This window comes from Copidosoma floridanum, unplaced genomic scaffold, assembly GCF_036245765.1.
Source record: "Copidosoma floridanum isolate Cflo_tuat_1 unplaced genomic scaffold, Cflo_Japanese_pri ptg000001l, whole genome shotgun sequence".
NCBI classification, from domain to species: Eukaryota; Metazoa; Arthropoda; class Insecta; order Hymenoptera; family Encyrtidae; genus Copidosoma; species Copidosoma floridanum.
The window spans coordinates 2,446,528-2,468,553 of NW_028321878.1; the positions used below are offsets into that span (position 1 = coordinate 2,446,528).

General features: G+C 36.5%; 5 protein-coding genes across 11 annotated transcripts in view; 1 reads left to right on the plus strand and 4 right to left on the minus strand.

Annotated features, from left to right (window-relative positions):
- Positions 1-2,624, minus strand: part of Hmgcr (HMG coenzyme A reductase) — a 28,658-nt gene extending 26,034 nt beyond the window's left edge. For 4 of the 5 annotated variants that reach the window (XM_089590343.1, XM_089590378.1, XM_014354460.2 and 1 more), the window contains exon 1: positions 1,603-2,624. The gene's annotated coding sequence lies outside the window, so the exon portion shown is untranslated. The remainder of the gene's footprint in view (positions 1-1,602) is intronic. The other variant, XM_089590306.1, reaches the window with a different exon arrangement.
- A 462-nt stretch (positions 2,625-3,086) lies between these two features.
- Positions 3,087-4,080, minus strand: LOC106640424 (BLOC-1-related complex subunit 8 homolog). The gene is made up of 2 exons (XM_014354464.2): positions 3,797-4,080; positions 3,087-3,700 (listed from the first exon to the last, which is right to left on the minus strand). Exons 1-2 carry the CDS (start codon positions 3,852-3,854, stop codon positions 3,249-3,251), a joined length of 510 nt encoding a protein of 169 aa, XP_014209950.2. The 5' UTR covers positions 3,855-4,080; the 3' UTR covers positions 3,087-3,248.
- Positions 3,445-5,666, plus strand: SsRbeta (signal sequence receptor beta). Of its 2 annotated transcripts, none has more exons than XM_014354463.2 (4): positions 3,445-3,477; positions 4,742-4,892; positions 4,986-5,300; positions 5,392-5,666. In XM_014354463.2, the coding sequence occupies exons 2-4, from the start codon at positions 4,743-4,745 to the stop codon at positions 5,506-5,508; spliced, it is 582 nt and encodes a 193-aa protein (XP_014209949.2). In that variant the 5' UTR covers positions 3,445-3,477; position 4,742; the 3' UTR covers positions 5,509-5,666. The 2 variants fall into 2 exon arrangements, with proteins under 2 accessions (XP_014209949.2, XP_014209948.2); XM_014354462.2 differs by lacking the exon at positions 3,445-3,477 and adding an exon at positions 4,171-4,383.
- A 10-nt stretch (positions 5,667-5,676) lies between these two features.
- Gp210 (nucleoporin 210) lies at positions 5,677-12,929 on the minus strand. Its single transcript, XM_014354466.3, has 12 exons — positions 12,659-12,929; positions 11,426-12,364; positions 11,089-11,352; positions 9,869-11,020; positions 8,240-9,782; positions 7,816-8,154; positions 7,259-7,733; positions 6,946-7,187; positions 6,714-6,863; positions 6,520-6,646; positions 6,385-6,441; positions 5,677-6,319 (listed from the first exon to the last, which is right to left on the minus strand). Exons 1-12 carry the CDS (start codon positions 12,835-12,837, stop codon positions 6,138-6,140), a joined length of 5,649 nt encoding a protein of 1,882 aa, XP_014209952.2. The 5' UTR covers positions 12,838-12,929; the 3' UTR covers positions 5,677-6,137.
- A 1,557-nt stretch (positions 12,930-14,486) lies between these two features.
- On the minus strand, positions 14,487-20,996 carry bur (GMP synthase burgundy). Of its 2 annotated transcripts, none has more exons than XM_014354368.2 (10): positions 20,875-20,996; positions 19,687-20,689; positions 18,695-18,970; positions 18,398-18,610; positions 17,909-18,318; positions 17,186-17,832; positions 16,925-17,095; positions 16,603-16,845; positions 16,313-16,501; positions 14,487-16,238 (listed from the first exon to the last, which is right to left on the minus strand). In XM_014354368.2, the coding sequence occupies exons 3-10, from the start codon at positions 18,910-18,912 to the stop codon at positions 16,137-16,139; spliced, it is 2,193 nt and encodes a 730-aa protein (XP_014209854.2). In that variant the 5' UTR covers positions 18,913-18,970; positions 19,687-20,689; positions 20,875-20,996; the 3' UTR covers positions 14,487-16,136. The 2 variants fall into 2 exon arrangements, with proteins under 2 accessions (XP_014209854.2, XP_089448621.1); XM_089592495.1 differs by having other exon boundaries at positions 18,695-18,973.
- Positions 20,997-22,026: the final 1,030 nt, after the last annotated feature.

Below are 22,026 nucleotides of genomic sequence, written 5' to 3' on the forward strand. Positions count from 1 at the left end.
GAGAATTTATGAATTGCTCGCACCGGAGGCTATTGCACTCCGCATACCATCCAACCATCTCACATTATGCACATAATACATATATACGTATATATGTATATACTATTATCGCGCGCGCGAGAAACATCTAATTATGGGATGACTAATTGCATTATACCGCCAAACGATAAATACGCTCTTCTGTGAGTCCTGCGCGTGTAAAACTCACGAGTGACTCTCTTTTGTGAAGTGCCTCGGACGCGTGGCGAGTTAATTTTGTTTATGGTTAGTTTCTTTTCCCATTTTCTCGTTTCGACGCCATGTACATGATGTCGAGAGATTAAGTATAGCGTAAGCATTTTATCTTAATGATGATTTTTGTTTTTTTTTTTTCTTCAAACATAATACGTATAAACATTTTGTTCTTTGGACCATCTAAAATATTATAAAAACACATTGTGAAGTCCGTACAAGAATAAATTCGAATTATTTCAGTTGGCTGTTAGGCTTAGTATTTTTGGCGTCCAATTGAGACGTTGTTGTTGGAACTTTGCATCGATTCTTTTCGAGCGAAAAGGCGCGCACGGAAATACAACGGACCGTACATATATGTAACTAATTCAACTCTAACGCTTCGAATGTGGGCATAGAACATTTTGTAAAGAACATGATGTATTATGTGCCAATACAATTTTTAACTGATGATCGTTTCAAGTTGTGGTGTCACGTCGCGTAATTTTGCGCAAATCCTTATATGCAAAACTCACTTGGCTAAAAGTGTCACACGTAAAATTTATTCAAGAGCACGGCTTATTTGATGGTTAATACAGAAATTGCCTGTTCACTTTATTCCCTGACTTTCATCGATTCCAAATTTGTAAATTGAAACAATTTTTTAATAAGGAAACAAACGATGTAATACTTTGGAGTGTTCACATCATCGGCCAAAAAAGCAAGAAATTCAAATCCACGCGCCAAAAGCTGCCGCGGTCGATCATCCCCCCGCTACACGGGGTAGGTATATGTTAGATGGAAAATCGTAAAATTAGGCCAATGACTCGTAACTTGTAAGCACACAAGCATGCTCACATGTATAATATATATATATTTTTTTTTTGGGAGAGAGAGAAAGGGAGAAAAAAAGAGAAACACGTTAGCAATCGCGAAAACAAGCCTTTATATATGTTATCTACGCGCTTATGTAAAATATTGTAAAAATCAATAAAAGCGGAAGCGAAACAGACTGCGCTTGATCTCTCTCGCGCAATATCTCCGTGTAGATATACACCAGATAACGTGTATTCATGTACCTATGCGTTTTCCCGAATCGCACTTTATTTATCGATCTCGATTGGGAAAGTTGACTATGACATAACCTTTTAAACGAGTCTATAAATCAAGTTGCCTCTTGCTCTCGCAGTGCAAGAGGAAAAAAAAAAAAAAAAAACAGTTTGACCGGGGCAGGTTGTATCTCTGCTAAATGTTGGGGTGTATGTGTGTGCGCCAGGTGGTGTAGAAAAGCCGATAGAGTAGAATTAAAAATTAAAAAATTTGCAAAAGCGGCGCTTGATACTTGAGTATTTATGTAGGTACTTAATAGACAGGTAAAAAACATAGACTTACCAAAAGAGAAAAATTGAAGAAAAAGATGCTGCTGTACGGCTGGTGTGATATGATGATGATGATAACGAGGAGGAGGATGAGGTGGATGTCTTCTGCTGTGACAGCATGCACGCCGCGCTTGTTACTGCAGAAAAGAAGGTGGCGCGTCAAGCTGATGCATCGAGCATCCCAGCAGACGCTTTGTCGTCGTCGTCAGGGATAACTTTTTTTCGCTTCGTGGGCCTATGTTGTAACATAGAAAAATAGTTACACGATACTGCTCCCGGTGAGGATTAGTTGTAACAACTGGTGCTACTACTGATACGGCCTCAATATAACTATTACAAATAATCAGCATCTGCTGCTGCAGGGGCATCGTCCAGCTTCTTGAACGCGCAGAGAGTATCGAACTTGTGGATATGCACAAAACACAAGGAGCTGTCTCTCCTCTCTCTATGAGGTTGTCTATGCTGGTGGTGCTGCAGCAGTTGGCTTGGCTGGCTAGCTTTCCCAAAAGCTGTTTTCTCTCCGCTTCGCATGCACACACACACCACACGCGCGCTTTCGAAAAAAAAAAAAAAAAACGTCACATGCTTAACGCGCTCCAACTCGGCTTTTAGTTCGGTTCCGAAGGTAAGTTTAAATACATACCATACACATATACCTCGCGCGCGCTTTCCCTCTCTTCCTCGCGGTCGTAGACGTCGTAAGTATAAGTATATAGTTACTGTGCTGTGTGCTGTTATGTTACCATGGCTTTATACCTGTACCCACTCAAACTGGAAATTTACTTTTAAGAGCAGGGGTAGCCGGGGTCGAGAGGCACTACTGTTACTTTCGCGCTCTCTGCACAGCCACGCTGGTGCTGCACTTCAACAAACTCACTTCACTGTTTAAAATGATTCACGTCTGTTGTTATCCTGTAGATGCTATAGAGACAAAGACCATCACCCTTTTCTTCTATACCTTTGCAAGCGAACACTCACTTCAGCTGTCGCTAATGTGCTATTAATTTATTATAAGTACATATTATATACGTTCATCATGTATAAAGAAGAGGCTGAACTGCAGCAGACTCAGACTAAGGGTATATTCATCTGTCTGTCTGATATCCGTCGTCTGCTAGTGCAGTTGAGAGAGTGCTCCTATATATATGATTGTTATTGTTATATGTTTTTACGACATTACGACATTAACGATATATATATCTGCACATGCGTGGATTGTGAATTGTAATTGTGATATTTGTGATGCTCGATGCTCTCGCTCATTGCTCATTGCTCATAGCTCATAGCTTTTCGAAATACCTACATTTTAGCATTTGAGAACTCCGTCCCATACTTACTAAGTACGGATGGATCTCGCCTCACGTGATTTTTTCTCATGCATAGACTATATAATAACATCATCTTTGGCTTACTTCCCCACAAAAGCTCACGACAAATAAATTAATCATTTTTAAATTTTATCATATTCAGATATTAACAAATCTTTATTTTCGACGTTAAATTTTGTTATAAAAAATCTATAGTTCATAAACAGTACGATTACTAACAAATTATTTTAAACTAAAAAAAAATAAAAACGATCACATCCACACTTTTTACAAAACAAAACAATTTATATTAACCTATGTAACTGACAAAAAAAATCACATATTAAAACACTCAATTGCTCTTTTGAGTTTCAGGGCTAGTATGCCTAGCATGACTCATGATTGATTCAACGCGATTAGCAGTTTCTCTCATCACATCAGAAAGATCATCTGGTAGAGCTGGAATGTGCGCAGACAGTCTCTTGTACATGGAATCCTTGTTACCTTCGGTCTTCTTACGGCGCTGTTTTTCATATTTTATTTGTTGCTTGTAAAATATAGCATTTTTCAAAAGTTCCAAGGTATTGTTAAAGCTGTTGGTGGCTCCTTCCATATCTTTAATTGCAGTAACAGCATACTCAACATCGTAACAACGACCCTGGAGCTGTTGCTTCAAGGCCAGCACCTCAACTCGTTTTTCCACCATGGGAGGCAAAGCTTTTCTCACATGCTCTTGCAGCCTATAAAATGCCAATGACGGCTCGTTGGCAACAATGTGTAGATTCTCCGAGATCCTTTCCGTTGCTGAAACATTACGGTTGATGATTTTATCAAACAATCATTATTTAATCGATAATGACTAAATATTATTCAGAATGACAGTGATTACTGTGTACACACCTTTTTTCACTTTTGTTTCCAACTCTTGATCAGATTGATACACTTTTGCTGTCATCATTGACAAGTATAGTAACACAAAATTTTACCTCTTTCTAAAATGTAATTATTTTCAAAAACAGCTTCAATCTCGGTAGCGCACGAATGACCATAATTATCTTAACTAATGATGTAGAAAAGTAAAACAATAATATTAACAGTCGATCTTTCGTTCTCAGAGATGATGTTTTTTAAACAGCTGACAAGGCACCTTCTGAATGCAGTCACAAATATTTCGGAGCAACCGGAGCATCAATCGATTCTCGACTCTCGAAAAAGGGCTGAATCGCAACGATCGACTTCAAATTCCATCGAGCGGTCGACTTTCGAGTCGAATAGGTTAAAAGTGTTAAAACGTGGCACACACAAACACCGGCCAATCGGTTAACATATATAGATAGCTCGATTTTGGAATTTTCAGACTTTCAGCGTTGAAATTTTAGTTGTCGAGGCTACCCGAATACTTAAAGTGCCACATGTTGTAGATTGTAAAATCAGTCCGGGGAGCTTTACCTTTCATACTCGTTCATATATTTCGTCTTTATTCTCAGGTTAGATCTTTAGCTCACCTAAGTAAAGTAGCTTCTTTTTCAATAAAAATAATCTTTTGATTGAGAATAAGTACTCAAGAGAAATATTTTTTTTTACTTACCGTCGTTTTATATTCAGAAATTCCTCTAAGATGTAACAAGTAACCATTGCTCCTTTAGTTTTAGTTAAACATACGTTTAAAAATTATCTGATTTTGATGAATTGATAAATTTTAACTGAGCTCAATATTATGCTATTACCTTGACCAGTGTTTTAAAGTCTGTTTGTTTAACAATTGAATGAAAAAATCTTTTTTTTTTAAACTTTCATTTGTTTAAGTATGGAATGCTAACCTTTTTGGTGTATACTTTGTTTCAGGATGAAGTTTTGTCAATTGTTATGCTTAGCAGCTGTAGTGCTGGGAGCAGCAGCTGCTGGAAAGGAAGTTGAGAACGATGGAGCTAGATTGCTTGTGGCCAAGCATGTTCACAACAAATTCCTAGTTGAGAATATGGATGTTATTGTTAAGGTATTTTATAGGGTTACAAATAAAAAATAAAAAAATTAATCATGTTAAATTTGCATAAATTGGCAACTTATCAATATTTTCTCAATTTCTCAGTATACTGTATACAACACTGGTGATGCAGCTGCTCTTGAAGTGGAAATCACTGATAATTCGTTTGACCCAGACAACTTTGCTCATGTTAGTGGAGAACTGAGTGCCAGAATTGATAGAGTACCACCACATACCAATGTGACCCACACTGTTGTAGTAAGGCCAAGGAAGCCAGGATATTTCAACTTCACTTCTGCTGAAGTACTGTACCGCAGAAAGGAAGATGCTCCCAGGCTACAAGTTGCTGCCAGCAGTGAACCCGGTTTAGCATTTTTCACCTCTTACAAGGAGTACGATAAGAAATTCTCTTCCCACGTGGTAAGCTTTTTTTTTTTTTTTTTTTACTATAAAGTTAAAAATTAACTTTCATGCACAACTTGTGAGATTTTCAATAAAAAATTAAATTTAGGTTGATTGGGCTGCCTTTGCTGTGATGACCCTGCCATCGCTTGCCATTCCCTTTGCCTTATGGTTTTCGAGCAAACGCAAATATGAGAAGCTGTCAAAAAACACAAAAAAACACTAAGTTGTAAAAATGTTTGAGAGAAAGCAATTCAAAAAGTGGTCTAGAGACTTTAAGCACTACTGGAAATGAACATTTATACATACAATTTTTCGTATGAGTGAGAGGAATGTAGCTGCTATATTCATCAAATTTTGTAATAAACGTTATTTATAAACTTTTATTTAGAATAATTTATTTAAAAAAGTCCTTGTTATAACAACTAGAAAGAAAAAATATGTACAAAGATACAATTTTTGAGAAAGTTTTTGGATCTTTCAGTACACTCTCGTTAATTGATTTCACACATTTAAAAAGTAACACAAACAAAGATCAGCAAATACGAACCTGTATTTATTTATTGGTAATAGCTTGAATCACTTGTAAGAAAATTATTAAAAAAATAAATTATCTTAAAATATTTCACACTGAAAGATTAAGTTGACTATCATGTTTTTTTACTTTAGTAAGTTATTGAGTCTTAGTTTAATTACACTTTATACATAGTAACAAGTATCACACGTCACAGTATAACAACGCATATTGACTTTTTTCAGTTTCAAGAACAAACTAACCACTTAAGTACCATTTTGTCATGAAAATATGTCTTATAAAAATGAAAAAGTCTTTACGTGTCACTCGAGGACAGTACTTTATAAAATGTTTCGACTTCTTCGTGAATTTGGAGTGGCGAAACCCCTCGGATCGCCATAAACTGGTTCAAAAGTAGAGAAAGGCCTCAATGGTGTTCCAGGACTACCAGGACTACCAGTGCTTGAAGCATTCATTGAAGCTGAACCAGTTGTCTTTTTCAAAGGCGGTGAACACTTTTCAGCTGGAAAATACGTTCATGAAATATATCGCAGTTTTTAAAATTTATTTAATTTTCTACCTACATACCAAATACGTTCTTGTTTTTCACGGAAACATCGATGTTTGCCATTTTATTCCTCATGACTGAAATTTAATTTTGATTGGTATTTGTAAAGATCAGTAAAAGAAAAACGTAAAAATTTTATTATAATTTTAACTTACAGTGAATGAATGACATAAAGAGTATTATAAAAGTTCCTAAGGTGTATCGATGGAAATATAAATAATCAATCCACTGAATACCCGAAATCCGAGGGAATTGATCATACTTAGGAACACGGATGAGAAGCTAAAAATATCATAATCATATTAAAAATTATGTTTAAAAAATAACAAATCTATGCACTAATACTTACTGAAATGTTTTGCTTCGTTAGTTCATTTGTGATGATAATTTTTCTACCTTGAACCTCCTCTTGATTTTGGGACAGAGTTAACTTGAATTGTGTATTAGTTTTCGTAAGAGACTGACGAGCCCCAACACTCACTTCTTCAGGAGTCTCGATCTAAAAATTATTTATATGTAAGTTGAACGTGAAAGATTTTCAAAGAAAAAAAGTAATATATTGATCAAAAGCCTTTACTTACAATTATATGTTCTAAAACGTATGAAAGACCATATACATCTAGAGTTGCAGTGGGTACGTCTTGGCCTATTGTGCTCAAAAACAAAATCTCTCTTGTAGGAATGTACATAGGGGGAAGATAAGATACTTCTATGGAAGTTCCTTCAATATCTCGGCTTAGTGCATTAACGCGCAATTTGGTTTCCAATATGCTCGATGACAAAGATGGTAAGCCCATTGGAATTATATCACAGTAGTACAAGCCTAAGGTAACATGAAAATAAAATTATTTTTGGGTCACTAGAATATTAGAAAAAAATTAATATCCAACTTACCAGTAACAATATCGAACCGCGGCTTAGCATAGAAAATGTCTTTTACTCCTACACCAGAGTGTTGCGGTGCAAATTGAATAGTGCAAATGAAAGGATAGTGACTTAATGAGAAAGATGTTTGAGTCCTGCAACCTCCTAGACCTCGAGATATAATATTATTTTCTTTTAAAGTCTCGTGTTTGCCCTTCAGTATCAGTGGTACGCTAAATATTTCTGTTCCAGTTATATTCTTTCCTTTGGAAGGAACTAAAGTTATCTTTGTTATAGGGTTGACAATAACTTCGACCTCGTCTCGAAGGTGGGTAGCAATGCTATGCTTCACACGAGCAGTTCCAGGACTACGAGCTCTACCTATGCCACTTATGGGCTCGACGTACAATATCTCTGGCGACGACGATTGCCAATATCCTGGATCTCCGTCAGAAGACAAAAGAGGCATTGAAAAGCAGACAATATCTCCCACAGCCAGAACAGCCTATAAAATTAATAATAATTAGATTGCTCTTTGTACTTTTAATTACGTTTTTAGGATTTTAAAGATTTATTTTAAAACTTACCTTAGTAGGAAAGAGAACTTCACCAATTATCATGTGTACGTAATCAAACATTCCATTCGGATATTTTTCATTGAAAACTTTAACGATAAGTTCGCCATTCTCGACAAACTTAGCATTCAACACATTTTTATCAATCTGTTTGGTAAATGTGACCAAGTCCGTACGACTAGATAAAGTCTTGAAATCAACTTCTGCAGCGTTGAATTTAGATCCTGCGCTATCATAATATTCAAGCACGTAATCCAAATCCATACTCTTGGGTAACATAGTTAACTCTTCGCCATTTCTTATTCGTATGTTTGATTTTAATGACAGCATCACGTAATGAATTGGTTTAACCTAAGGAGAATTTTTTTTTTGTGAAAGTAATTCAAAATTCTTTTAAGTAAAATAATGATAACTATGCGTTATACGTTATACTCACGTAAACTGCGATTGTGAGTGTTTGCTTGGTACTGAACGTTTCGCTGTTAGTTAGGGTTACTATACCACTCCCATAATTTTCACCAGACGTTAAGACACCATTTTTGTCAATCATAATTGACGCTAAAGCGTGTGGATCATCGACTTCTTCATTGACGGTCTGACCATTGTTCAACACCTGATAAACAGTCGATCCAAATTTATCACGATTGGTTTCAAGTTTTAACGACGAATTTGGTGCCATTATTAAAACTAAAGACGTCGAAGTTGTATCATCATTTATCAGACGCAGTTCTTCAAAAATCTCTATTTTTACGGATGAGCTAAAGCTCGGCTGAACTCGGCAGCCACCAAGAACATTACAGGGTGTTGTTGCTGTTAAAATAATAGTCGCAATTCCCGGTTTATTAGCTTTTGCCCTGAGAGTTACTTCGTTCTGATATCTGACGTTAATACCAGTTCCCTCGTACATACTGTGCAAAGTCATAATTTTTGGATCATTTGTTGTCCACGAGAAGACTAAAGGAGACTTCATTGAGCCGATAATGAGAGGCGTCAAATGATCTGGAATACCGAAAGCCCACACGGGAATCACAGCTCCGGCTTTGATTCTCAGAGTAGGAACGATTATCTTCACTCCCTCTAACAGGATGACGCGCACTTGCGCCTTATCTTGGGATAATACTACTCTGTTGTGTTTTGAGTCTTCTCCAAGCGCTTTAGCGTAAATAGTTGTCTCACCAGTGGCTTTCCCTTCAATGACTCCGCTGGCGTCAATTTCTAGCACTGTCTCGTCTTCCGTGGAAAATTCGATTTCGGCATTTTTCGGTCCACCAACCACTGAAATTTGATAAATAGTACCAACCAGGGTGGTGAGATTTTTCGGCAACAGCTGCAGAGGTGGAAACACCTGAATATTGAGAACATCGCTCCGTACTTGATTGGATCCTTGGCCACTGCTGAAAATAAGTTGCGCTTCACCCTCTTCCAGACCGTGTATGGTGTACAGAGTTCTGTCAAGTTCTGAGCCTTTGACATGAATGTAACCGTTCTCCGTCTCAGTTTTAATGTCTATCGCTCCAAGCACGGGAAGCACTATGAGATAACCGTTTGTATCGTAAAGTTGGAGCTTTGCTGTAATGAACTTGTCCTTTTCGACCTTATTTACGGTATCAACTTCAATGCTAGCCAGTTGTTGTACTTCGATCTCGACCTCAGCAGGTTTAGAATTCAGACAAAGGTCAACAACCGAAATGTCAAGAATCCCCGATTTTCTTGGAACCATGCTGATGGTTCGCGTTGGTTCAACGTAGCGTACGTCGGCTATTTCTTCGTCACTCAAAACAAGATCGTAGTAACCCGAGCCTTGGCTCACTTGGAGGTAATACTTGCTGCTAGGATCGTTGAGGATTTTTAGTTTATTAGGACTTATGACAGTATCGTTGACTAAGAAAATGTCGATGCTGGCTTCGATTATGGGAGTCGCAGTACCCCCTTTTACGTTTTGAACTGGAAATGGCGGATACTCTGGAATAATCTTGTATCTGAAAAAATGAACGGCAGTATACTCAACCATTTTCAACAATTTAAAAATATTCGTGATTTTGAGAAATATTAATAATAGACTTACTGCGAGAGTACAGTCTTCTGGTAACCAGTTACTCTAGCTTGTACGGTAAATGAATCGACGTATTTATAAGGTGTAAGCTGCTGATAATGATGTTTGGGCAACACCACATTGTATTCAAAATCGGTTTCTTCCAAACTTCCACTAGGAATTTTAATATCTGCACTAACAGAATAATCAATGGTCAAACTTGTAATATTGTCGAAACGTCGTTTATGTTCATCCTTGACGATAACGAGTAATTTTAAGGATTCTTCGCTACGAGCAACGATTCGTTCTGTGCTTATTGGGCAGTTATTGCCGTCTTTGGATTCGGGTTGCAGATAAATATATCGAGGTTTAGCACAAATGACTTTGACATGGGCAGTTGCCTCATGTGCTTTACAAAAGGGTGATATTGGTTTATTGTAAACTGTATAGGTCATGTTACTTTCACCAAGAGCCCTACACAAAACCTTATAGACTGAAATTTCTCCCTCGTGGGACGACTCCTCTTCGATAACTTCAAGTATACTATTGTCGCTAACTTGAGCATTCTTATGATAACCCTGAGCTAAACTAGACCAAGCCAGTGGTCCACCTTTGAAGATAATATTTCTTGATGATCCTACTGCTAAAAGCGTTTCTATTTTTGGATTTACCACTATAAGCGGTTCATAGGCTGATACTGTGGCATTGTCAGTCAAGTTTCTGCCATAAGTAACTGAAACTTTGGAAGTGCCGATCGACTGACTGACAATTGCAACTGTTTTACAAGCGTTGCCAACAGGTTGAACATCCAAACTCTCAATTTCAACGAAATTGCCGTCAGGGATATCAACTTCAAAAGACAAGTCTTGGCAGTCATTAAATGGAATTAGTCGAACGTTTGAGCCGTCGTGCATCTGACCAAATAAAGCAATGTGCAGGTGAATTACTTCACCGACTGCAGCCTCCATGTGATACTGCACTATCTGTAGTTTACTCGGTTCCAACACGTGAACTTTGGCTGAATCGCGATTGTGTACATTGTGAATTAACGAAACGGTAATATCCGCGGTTCCTTTCTGTAGAATTTTTAAAGCACCATTTTGAGAAACAGTGACAATTGATGGCTGACGGCTGTTCCACTGATACGAACCATCACCACCACTTGCTTTAAGAGCTACATCATATCTGAAATTAAAAAAAGGATTTTTATTTAAATCAATTATGACTGAGAATAAAGAAGAAAATTAAGTTACCTTGTTTTGACTTTAGGATCCCATGGCAAGGCCAAAATTCGCGGATGTATTGTAACTGCTGATTGAATTACGAGTTCTACTTTAGCAGAAAGCTCTGGCATATTTTTCCCCAGCAAAGTTGCTTCTACAACAGTTGTTCCAGTGGCAATGGGAACGGCAACAACGTGAGTTCCATTTTGAGTTGTGAATTTTTTTTCAAAATAGTTTTCACTTATTTTTGTTGTTACTTGAGCACCTTTGCCAACATAAAATTTGTGGTCTTTGCTGAAAGTTTTTGTACATCTTTAATAAACCATAAGAATATAAAAAATCATTACAAAAAATCGTTAAAACTTACCAGTCAAACAGTTCAATAACAATTTCATGAGTGAATCCTAAAATGAGATTTCTACTTCTATGTGGCAAGACAGCAATTTTTATGTAAGCAACATCATTGACATTGACTGTTGCAGAAGGCAGAATAGCACCATACTCTTCATGAACATTTTTATCATGCAAAAGAACTTTAGTTTTACCGTGGGTCAGAGCATGAGCACTACCCTTTAAATTATTAATTTCTAAAATTTGAGGATTTTCTGCTTCTAAATAATATTGGCTCGTTGGTAAATATATTTCTTCCAGTCGTCCTTGATGAACTTGTACTATTCGGTACTTGAAACTATCAGAGGGCATAATTGTAACATCTGATGGTATAATAATGAGATTTGCAACAACAATGAGTTCCACTTCTACAGCTTGTACATTTTTATATTCTGGGTACAAGATCTCGACAGACACCTTTGCAGTACCAGTTTTTACTCCTTCCAGTAAAATTATATTACCAGTTTTGCCAACACAATCAAGCATTTCCACGGAATGAGGAGTTTCATAGCGAGATCCCTGGAAGGTCATAAACTTCAGCACATCATTTGGTGAATCTTTGTCCAATGACTGTTGGCCTTTTTTTTCAATGTTTCCTATGCTCCATTTGAACTCAACACCAGCCAATGTTGTAAACTCATTGTCCTGCTCATCGTAAGCACGAACTTCAAAAGCTTCCGGAGCTTCCTCTATGAACAATTCTCTTGTGGTAGTAACTATGTCTAGGGAATATATGGCATCTACAATAGCATCGCATCGCAAAAAGTTTCCAGTATTCACGTCTTCTGCGAGAATAATGGCAGTTTTTCTTGAGAGTTCTCTTGTAACTGTTTGGACTATAACTTTGGTAGAACACGAGTTATCATAATCTTCATCTATGGGTATTAAGCGTACTATATCAGGTCTCGAAGTAGACCTGTGAAAATACGTAATAAACATTGAATACATTAAATGTAAAAAAAATAGACGTATAATTGACCTGGTCGATAACTTTTTAACAACATAAATAATTAGATAGAGTAATTGGAATTTTTTGGAAGAAATCTCATTAGTCTCTTAAAAGTGAGGTTAGCTCGAGTGACAATGTTAATATTATCAAATCAAAAACTTGTAACTAAGAGGAAACGAAGATTTGGTGTAATCGTCAATTTTAATTTTAAAGAAATGAAAAAAACATGATTGTTCTTTCAATAATCATTAAGAAACTAACCATCGGTAGCATCCACCCTCGGTGACTTCAAGGGTGAAATTAACAGGGAAGTCATTGAAGATCGGCAGCAAGACCCGGGGAACGTTAAGCCGATCAGCCTCCGCAGTCGGCAGCACAAAAATTGTTGCACATATTGCTGTAAAACACCATAAATTCACTGATTTCCGCGATCCCGCCATAATCGTAGCCGAAACATGTGTGATATGATTCTCTCTCGTTTTGAAAACTCTCGCGACTTGCTATGACCTGCTATGACGCTATTGACGCTTGCTTTGCTATATAGGCTTGTATAAATACACCTCAATTGTTTATACTTATAGCGCTAGAGGCAGCCCGTTGACTTTAACATAGAAAAATTGTTCAAAAATTAAAAATGATGCTGCATTTTCTAAACTATCAAGTATAATGATTTAAGTAGAACAATCAAACACTATATAGTCAACAAAAAAAAATTTAAGTAATCAGCAACCTAAATAAAATTTGGACGAAAAAAGTGTCAGCACCTTTTTATACATTAGTGTTGAATAAAATAAAAATTATTTTTAATTATAAATAAAGTGTATTTAGTACAGTATCTTAGTAGTGCACAAGTGGATGGGAATAAATTTTTTTACAAATTCCTAACGAAACAGTAGAACATACATGTTCAATTGAGTTGTAAGAATGAAATATGTCACTTATTAGCGTCAATACGATTAAAAACGAAACTTAAAAAAAAATTATTTTTCCGCCTTCGGGTGGTTTTGGGAGGCTGGTAATTCCTCGGGCCAAAAAGAAGTTTTCCGGAACTCGTTCCAAAAGTCTCCTTTACGAACCTCGTTACGTCCCTAGCCTTCGGCTCGGGCCGTAAACCTCTCGGTTCGCAAACAGAGACTTTTCAAACTCGTAGGAAAACTACTATTTGATTAAAATATAAGAAATTTCGATACAAGTCGTACAACGCTTGCAAAAGGTCTATATACAGAATTACACGAGTTAATAGAGAGCTTTGATAATTGAAAAAACAAAAATTTTCATTTTAAAAACATATATATCTTCAAGTTAACTAAATAAATTATAAACAAAGTTAAATCTTAACAAACTATTTCTTTGAAGGTGTAAGAAAAAATAAAAATTTTTACTTTGAAATGCTCACTGCATAAAACAAATAGTACCATTTAAAAAAATAAAAATCACACGTGAAAATTTTTTCAAACCTCATGTGGCGGATAATATAGTATTATATTTTGCACCATGGGTGCTAAGTACAACTTACAAGACTGTTTTTTTATTGGGTACAAATTTATATTTTGAATCCGCTAATCACTTTCCGTGGGCGCAAAGTGATTAAAAGACGCAAAGAATGATCACACCATGGCGCAAAATTTACCATCGAGTTTTGATGTATTCAAAAAGTGAATTTGATTGAAGTACAAGGTTTTTTTACTGGACGAAACACACGCTAGGTCCTATTGATGGGGTTCATTTAAATAAAATAAAAAAGTGAAACCTCATTGATTTTTTCAATTATTACGGCTTCATAGATTTTTGAAGCTGACAATACAGCTGTAGCTGATGTTGGCTCGTTATTTGTCACATAATTTGTTCCGAACGGGATGTTACTTTAGATAATTTTTGAAACGCATGAAAGTCAAAAATTATAATTCATGTAAAAAAAAAGATTCTTTTTAACGATGTAAAATGCGGTGGTATCCTGGCGAAGACAGTTTTTTTTATTTTTTTTACAAAGTAACGATATTTCTACATGAAAAGAGTGTCAGTCAACATTTTCTTTATATTCCACCTATTTTCAAGTAACATTTGAACTGTTTTTTATTTAAATATTTTAATCGTTTGATATAACAAATTATAAAATCACAAAAAAAAAATTAAGCTGCAAGCTGCAAGCACACGGCCATCCATAAGACCAACAACATTAGTAAATAAACGTATGATGCGATAAAAAGTTAATTTAAAAGTAAATAAAGGTAATCTCTCTCTATATATATAACTAATAGATGGTCATTGAAAAATTATTGCTGAAACGAGTGTCGGTCAATGATGCAACGCTCATCCTATATCGAATTAAAGATTATCGATTAAAGTTGAGGATAATCCAATTCAAATTTCATACTATATGTAAAAATTTGATTTTTTTTTTTATTATATACTGATTATATATATATCATAAGAAAACACTTTTTATTTTCTTTCTAATTTAAGAAAATTAGATTTTCTTCCTTATACAAAGTGAACCAAACATTTTTCCGTCACTTAGTACGATTTCTGTCCTAAAATATACAAGTTGCGTCCAACATAAGATTTGCTGCACAGAAAGACACTACGGCACTTTGATCTGCTGATATTTTTTGACCTTCTGATCAATTATCCCAATATATCACCGTAATTTTTATCATCGTCGTCATAATAATTATTATTGTTATAATCATAATCACCCTCATCATCATCATCATTATCATCATCATCATCAGTTATACAACAAGTGCTGTGGCCAAGTACCGTTTTAGATTTTCTATATATTACATTACTTGATAAATAAAATTTTTACAATTTGCTTAAATAAACGATGACAAAAGTGGATATATAATATATACAATAAGCAATGTTGACATGTTTGACTATTTTTCTCTGTTTCTCATTCATTCTTTCCATTAAAACCACTCAATTATTTTTCTTGCTCTCTCTTTCTCTCACACACACTCTCTCTCTTTCTCTCTCTCTCATGCACATACATTTCTGTTTTCCCTCCATCTCTTCATTTCTTAGTCGAGCTTTATCGTTAAAGATTTTTCTCTCTTTATTCAACATTCTTAGTTACTTCATTTGCACGACATCTTTTATACTCTAAAAATCGTCATTGACTGTTTTCACAATCATTCACTTGTAACTTGTAACGCATAAAGCATTTTTTTTTAACTTTACGTGAAATATTGTTAAGATAAGTTATCTGATACAACGAAAACGCTGAACCAACTTTCACCATGCTTGAAGGTAGGCAAGTTGTATAAATTTTTTTGGCTTGTTGATGTTTGATCGGCACATTATTCAATAATATTTGACTATTTAGTATTCATATATGTATTTCACATGTACATGTCGCGCTCTTTTGTAACGCATTCATGCACATACACAATATAAAAACATATTCAGTTTAGTTGTATTAATTTTTGGAGCTCTTGCGTTTAAAGTTTAACCGTGTGTTATATGTATATGTATGGTGATAATCGAGCATGGTCAGCTACTCGCACAACCAGATGCACCTGTCTTCATCTAATTACAGATGCGTGCGTTACTTGATTCATCGCAATGTGTATTGTTACTTGACTTTGAGGGCCTTAAGGTTAGTTAATTGTCGGTTATTTGTCGTTCGGCAATAGTCAATAACAAATTTCATCATTCATAACTTTGCGCCAATGCGCACGTTGTTTCAAAAGAAAAACAGAAAACATTCAATGTGAATAACATTCGACAATCTTCACTACTCCCACTCGGTTGTACCTGGTGGTTTGGACGTAAGATCGTATAAAACACGAGAAATTCCTGGTACCGTCATGATCTCGTGAACCATTTTTTTAATCACCTGCAATATTATGTAATAATAAAACAAATTGTCTCATTAAATTTTATCAAAAGAAAAATTTTTCCGATACATACGTGCATCGGCAATTCTTTTCCGGGAATGGCTGGCGTTCCAGTCATAAAGTCTCGAGAAATAAATGGCCTTAAAACTACTGATCGTTGGCAGGCAGGTATACGAGAGGCATAATCTCGATCAAAGTGAATAGGAATGAGTACTACCGGCATTTGACTTAATGTTTCCATACTACCGTTTGCTACTAATACCTAAAGAAATAGACAATTTGAAAATATTAAAAAATTAATTAGTACACAGAATTTATAATAATATTTGATTAGCTATATGATCGGCCTGATATATGTCATACCTGGTTAGCTATATGATCGGCTTGCCTTAACGTTGCTATTACATTTGGAGTGAGTTGTGTTGGGGTAACGTCCATCACAGGATGCTGAAGTTTACCTCCAAAAATATAACAAATTCTATTGACGTTGTGACAAATACGGGGAATTAATCTAGCCAAATATAACAAATCTTGCCACTCAGCTGGCTCAGGAATAGCATCATCACTAGTGAGACCAACTGCGTAACTATAACTGCGCTTATCACCCTATAAAAGGAAATTTCCAAAATTCACAAGAGTTTCCTTTAATGTACTTGCATGCATAAGAAAAAAAATGTATATTTACCTGAACACCAACAGTACGTATTGGTAAAACGTAAGCGTTAAGAGGTCGTTGACTCGATATTCTCCGTAATTCTTGACGTTCATTTTCGCTGGTGGCGCCTTCAACACGATTTAAAAGAGCGTGTTTTTTTTGTAACATTTGCTCGTACTCTGCTATTATTTTGACTAGAACCTAAAAGAAAAAAAAAAGAAAAAAATAATAATAATTATCATCAACAAAAAAAAATAAAAATAAATGTTTTGCTGATGTGTGATAATTTACTTTTGTTTCTGAAAAGTCCTTGTCCATGTATGGTTCTTCCGCACAAATAATTCGAATAGCTAATCCTGGCCCAGGGAAGGGATGTCTTTGTACCAGTGACGCCGGAAGCCCAAGATCGGCACCCAACAGTCGAACTTCGTCCTTGTGGAAATCTTTCAAGGGTTCAACTACTCGACCCTTTGCACGTAGTTCTCTTACCAATTCCGTATCATTGTGATGCGTCTTGATTGCATCAGCTTTAGAACTAGCTTCAGAACTAGCGCTTTCGATGAGATCCGGCCTCAGAGTGCCTTGGCCGAGGAATACTTCTTCTGGATTCAAGCCCATATCTGCCATGGCATCATTAGCCACTTCAACAAAAACGTCACCAATAATTTTACGCTTTTCTTCTGGGTTCGTGGTGTTACACAGCATTTTTGTGAGTTTTGGTTTTGGGAATATGGTAACATCTCGATTAGTCTTATTCACATTGACACAATATATAGGAGGATTTAGCGGATTATCTGGGTTTGAACTATTCAAATTTTCACTAGCACTTGCACCAGCTGGTACTGTCGTTGTACCATGACGGAAATTATGAGTCGCATTTATAACTCGCAATCTTATTCCAATTTGTGCAAGACTTTGTTCAACTAATGGGGTTTCACCTAATACGAAAAAAATAAGGATTTGATAAATTAATTTGTATTAAAATTTTATTAAAAAAATAAGCTCCTTTGGTACCTTTTCTCATAAATCCATTGTCAATATGAACTGCTATAACTTGATCTTTGTTTAAGGCTTTGTGAAGTAGTGCTGCACAAACTGTCGAGTCCACACCACCACTGACTAGCAACAAAACTTTGTTGTTACCAACAGTGTCCCTGATGTATTGAATGCATTGTGATTCTCTGTCTTTCAGAGTATAATTTCCAGTTAAACCAGCCACACCAAAAAGAAAATTGTGAAACATTGTTTTGCCATTGGTTGTTAAATCCACCTCTGGATGAAATTGTACACCATACAACCGTAATTGATCACACGAAATGGCTGATATTATATTTGATGATTTTGCAACAACACGAAAGTTATCTGCCACTTTATCTATGCTATCGCCATGTGTTAATAGCACCATTTGATCTTTATCCAAGCCCCTGTACATACGTAATTAGAAACACAATTAATAATGATCAAAATAGCATAACAATAAGTGATTTATTTACTGCCACTAACTTAAACAAAAGGCACTTGGGGTCTACTTCTATGGTAAATTGGCCATCTTCTCTGCCTTCCTTTCTGACAACCGATCCACCAAATTCTTTATTTATCATTTGCATACCATAGCAAATTCCTAAGACTGGAATCCCTATTCTGAAGATATCTTTGTCATATTTTGGAGCATCTACTGCATAAACAGAATTGGGACCACCAGAAATAATTATTGCCCTGAAAAATTTTAACAAATCAATACATGGTCTGTGATAAAGTTATTGGCAATATAATTAAAATGGCAAACAAGCTTAAACTTACTTGAATCCTTTCTCTTTTAGTGTAATAGCTGGTGTGTCTAGTGGCAAAATTTCACTATGAACATTCAGTTCACGTACTTTACGATCTATGACCTTTCCGTACTGAGCACCAGCATCCAGAATAGCTACCTGCTCGTCTGTTCCTACTAAATTCATGACAACATCAGTAGTTCCATTATTTCTTTCTGGATAGTGGTGTGGACCATCAATCTGAGCCATTTTACACAGCAATGACAATACTGTACGCTTTGCAGATGCAATCTGTTGAGCTAAAACACTACTAGACGTTCAAGAATTATATGACTGAAAGAGAATAAGATGGAAAGGAGCCTTATATACGTTATTATCTAAATTGCTTATATTCTATGCAGGGGACATCAGATGCATTGCAACACATGCACCAAGCAAGGGTTATCATATGACTTGAGCTGATACTCTTTGCGTAAGAGTATCGAATTTCTTGTTTTCTTCAGCCTTATCATGTGTACACTTGCAAGTTGCATAAAACACCCTTGGGACGTTTTCAGAGCATCCACTCAAATTCACAAGTTTGATGAGCGAATCGATAAGCAAGTATTACAAGTATACAAGTTATTATGGTTGAAAGATCGCACGAGCCAACAATACAGGAAAGTAATTATGACATACTTTTAAATGAGGGAATTTTGAGATCTCGTCTGTAATACAACACCGGTCACACAAGAGCAGTTCGGAACCAAGACGCTTATTTATATATTATAAAAAAAAAAAAACAAACGAGGTTTCAGTCAACAACAACTCAAGAGTCCAACCAGGAAAACGTGGGGGTGTGCGTACACTGGAGTACAGAGAGACTCGGTGTACAGGTTATGTAAATTAACAGATGAGAGAGGATGGAATATGCGTGAATGAAAGAAACATCGGCGAAGGCCAAGGAAGCTAACTATCAATTAACAGCGGGGCAAGCACGTAGGTGCGCCGCTCGATAAATAGACATGCGGCATGGCTCCTTACCCCAGAAAACAACTCTTCAAAGGTTATTCGCCGTATCCAGAAGAAGCAGCAGCAACAGCAATTTCGATAATCTTGACTTTTTTTCGCACCCACATCCAAGAGTAGCGCGTACTTAGGTCTCTCTGTATAGCACGCCCCTATACCCCTTCGGCGGAGCCTCCAAAATCAGCAAGTACATACACTCACACTCAACGGCGGCGAGCGTTCTCTCTGCAATTATACCTATTTGGAGCAGCAGAGCGCAGCGCAGAGAGAAAGTTTATAGAGGGGCACGGCCGGCTTTTCCCATGCTTTTTTCCACCTTCAATCCCAACGACCGGCTGATCCTTATGGAAATTCAAGGAACTCCTCAAGGTTTTAAGCCAGTGCAGCTATCTGGCCGGTGCAGCAGTGTGCATATGGTCAGTGTGGTACTTATATGTGTACACAAGCAGAAGAGCAAACGCACGAAACAAAAAAAAAAAAAAAAAAAAAAAAGGGCAAACAGGGGGTGGCCAAGAGGTAAGTATTAAGACAGAAGAGCGTAACAATTAAAATGAGGTGCTTCAGGATGCGGTTTGCTTTGCAGATGCATGTGCGGAGGATCGATGATGAGGAGATAAATACAAGAGAGAGGAGTTGCAGAATACCAGTCGTGTATATATATACGCGCTATCGAAATAACGAGATTAAAGTGCGTATAGATAGGGCCTATACGAGTACTAGGTGGTATTTGGATGACGAGGGAATGGAGTTTAGTATAGGAGGAAAGAGAACAGGGGAACAACCCCGACTCCACTCCCGTCCTCACGTCGCTGACGACGTCGGCGATCAGCGTATAAGAGTAGACTGCCTGACAAGCACATCACAGTAGAGGTACTTATGAGGTACACTAGCTATCTATTTCTCGACGATGACGGTACATGGGGATACTATGGATGTGACGTTGACGACTATTGGCGAAGAAACCCTTTTGTTGATACTTGCTTATATGAGGCCAGTGCAGGGAAACGACGATGAAACGCTATAGATACATATATATGTATGTACACAGTGGATCACGAGCATTTATCCCGACGACGACGAACCGCAGCAGAGCAAGGGCGCACACACAATTGCACGATAAAGAAAGAGAGACAGAGAGAAAATAATAATAATACAAATAGCTAGAAGTATCATTCAGCCCAATAAGTGCAAATATATACCTACCCGAGGGCTATATAACAGACTTTCACAGGAAAATGTTAGTGGGCTGCTGCTGCGATATGCGTGACCCGTACACCCCCGCAGATTGAATTATTAATGTATATGTATATATTATTATTAAGCGAGTTAGCGGCTCCAAAAACCGCAAGTCGCTACTGGTACGCACACTGCCCCCCCCCACACTCTCGACTCAAGATAGTAAGTATATTGGGTGGCCGTTGCGGCCATTCGTTCGCGAAAGTTGCAACAGTGCGCTGCTGATGCTTGCAGCTTGTGTGATATTCGCTTGTTGCATTTGCTAGCAAAAGAGCTCTTTTCGAATCAACGTATAAACAATGTAAAGTATACGTATGTTATATGCTTACTTACCTGCTTTTATACAAGCTGGATATGAAAAAAAAAAACTATGTGAAAACGATGACTTCGAAACGAGAATGCAAAGCTTTTTATTTTTTGTTAGCTCATGGCATTCCTACGTATAACTTAATTGCTATACGTGTAATAATTTTATCTAGGAATGATCCTGAAATATAGGTGCATGAGGCGTAATATGATCTTTCAACAATTTAACTGCATCGAATTGGACACCTGCTCCAATTTGTTACAATTGTTTGCTTTTAAAATAAATTATTATATTATTTTTGTCAAACTCGTTTAAGTTTCGTCGTTGTACAAGCATAAAAGGACTGGAGAGAAAAAACGATTATTGAGTGATATGAAAAAGGAATGATTGGAGGCCTTCCTCCCTCACTTGCGCGGTGTGAACACTGTGAACTATATCGGTACGCCATCATATGGATAAGCAGAATACACGTTCTGTTTGTACGAGCGACAAGTTCACATGATTTTTAGTTTATCGGTGGAAAAAGTTTACCAAATTTATATACATGGCTAAATTTACGAAAAAAGTACCTTTTGCAGATAAGGCAAGACTGATACGTTTTATCACCAGAGCAAATATTTCATTACTACACACAATCAATTTTCCATACGGAAAAGTTGTATAAAACTACAAACAATTTTTGTGTAAAATATTTGGTCCTAAAATTTTATATTCTACATTAGTACTTGTATATTATGATGAATAAATTAATAAAGTGATTTTTTGTTTAACAAAAACAACATTTTTTTTATAACCCTAAGTACGAATTCGCA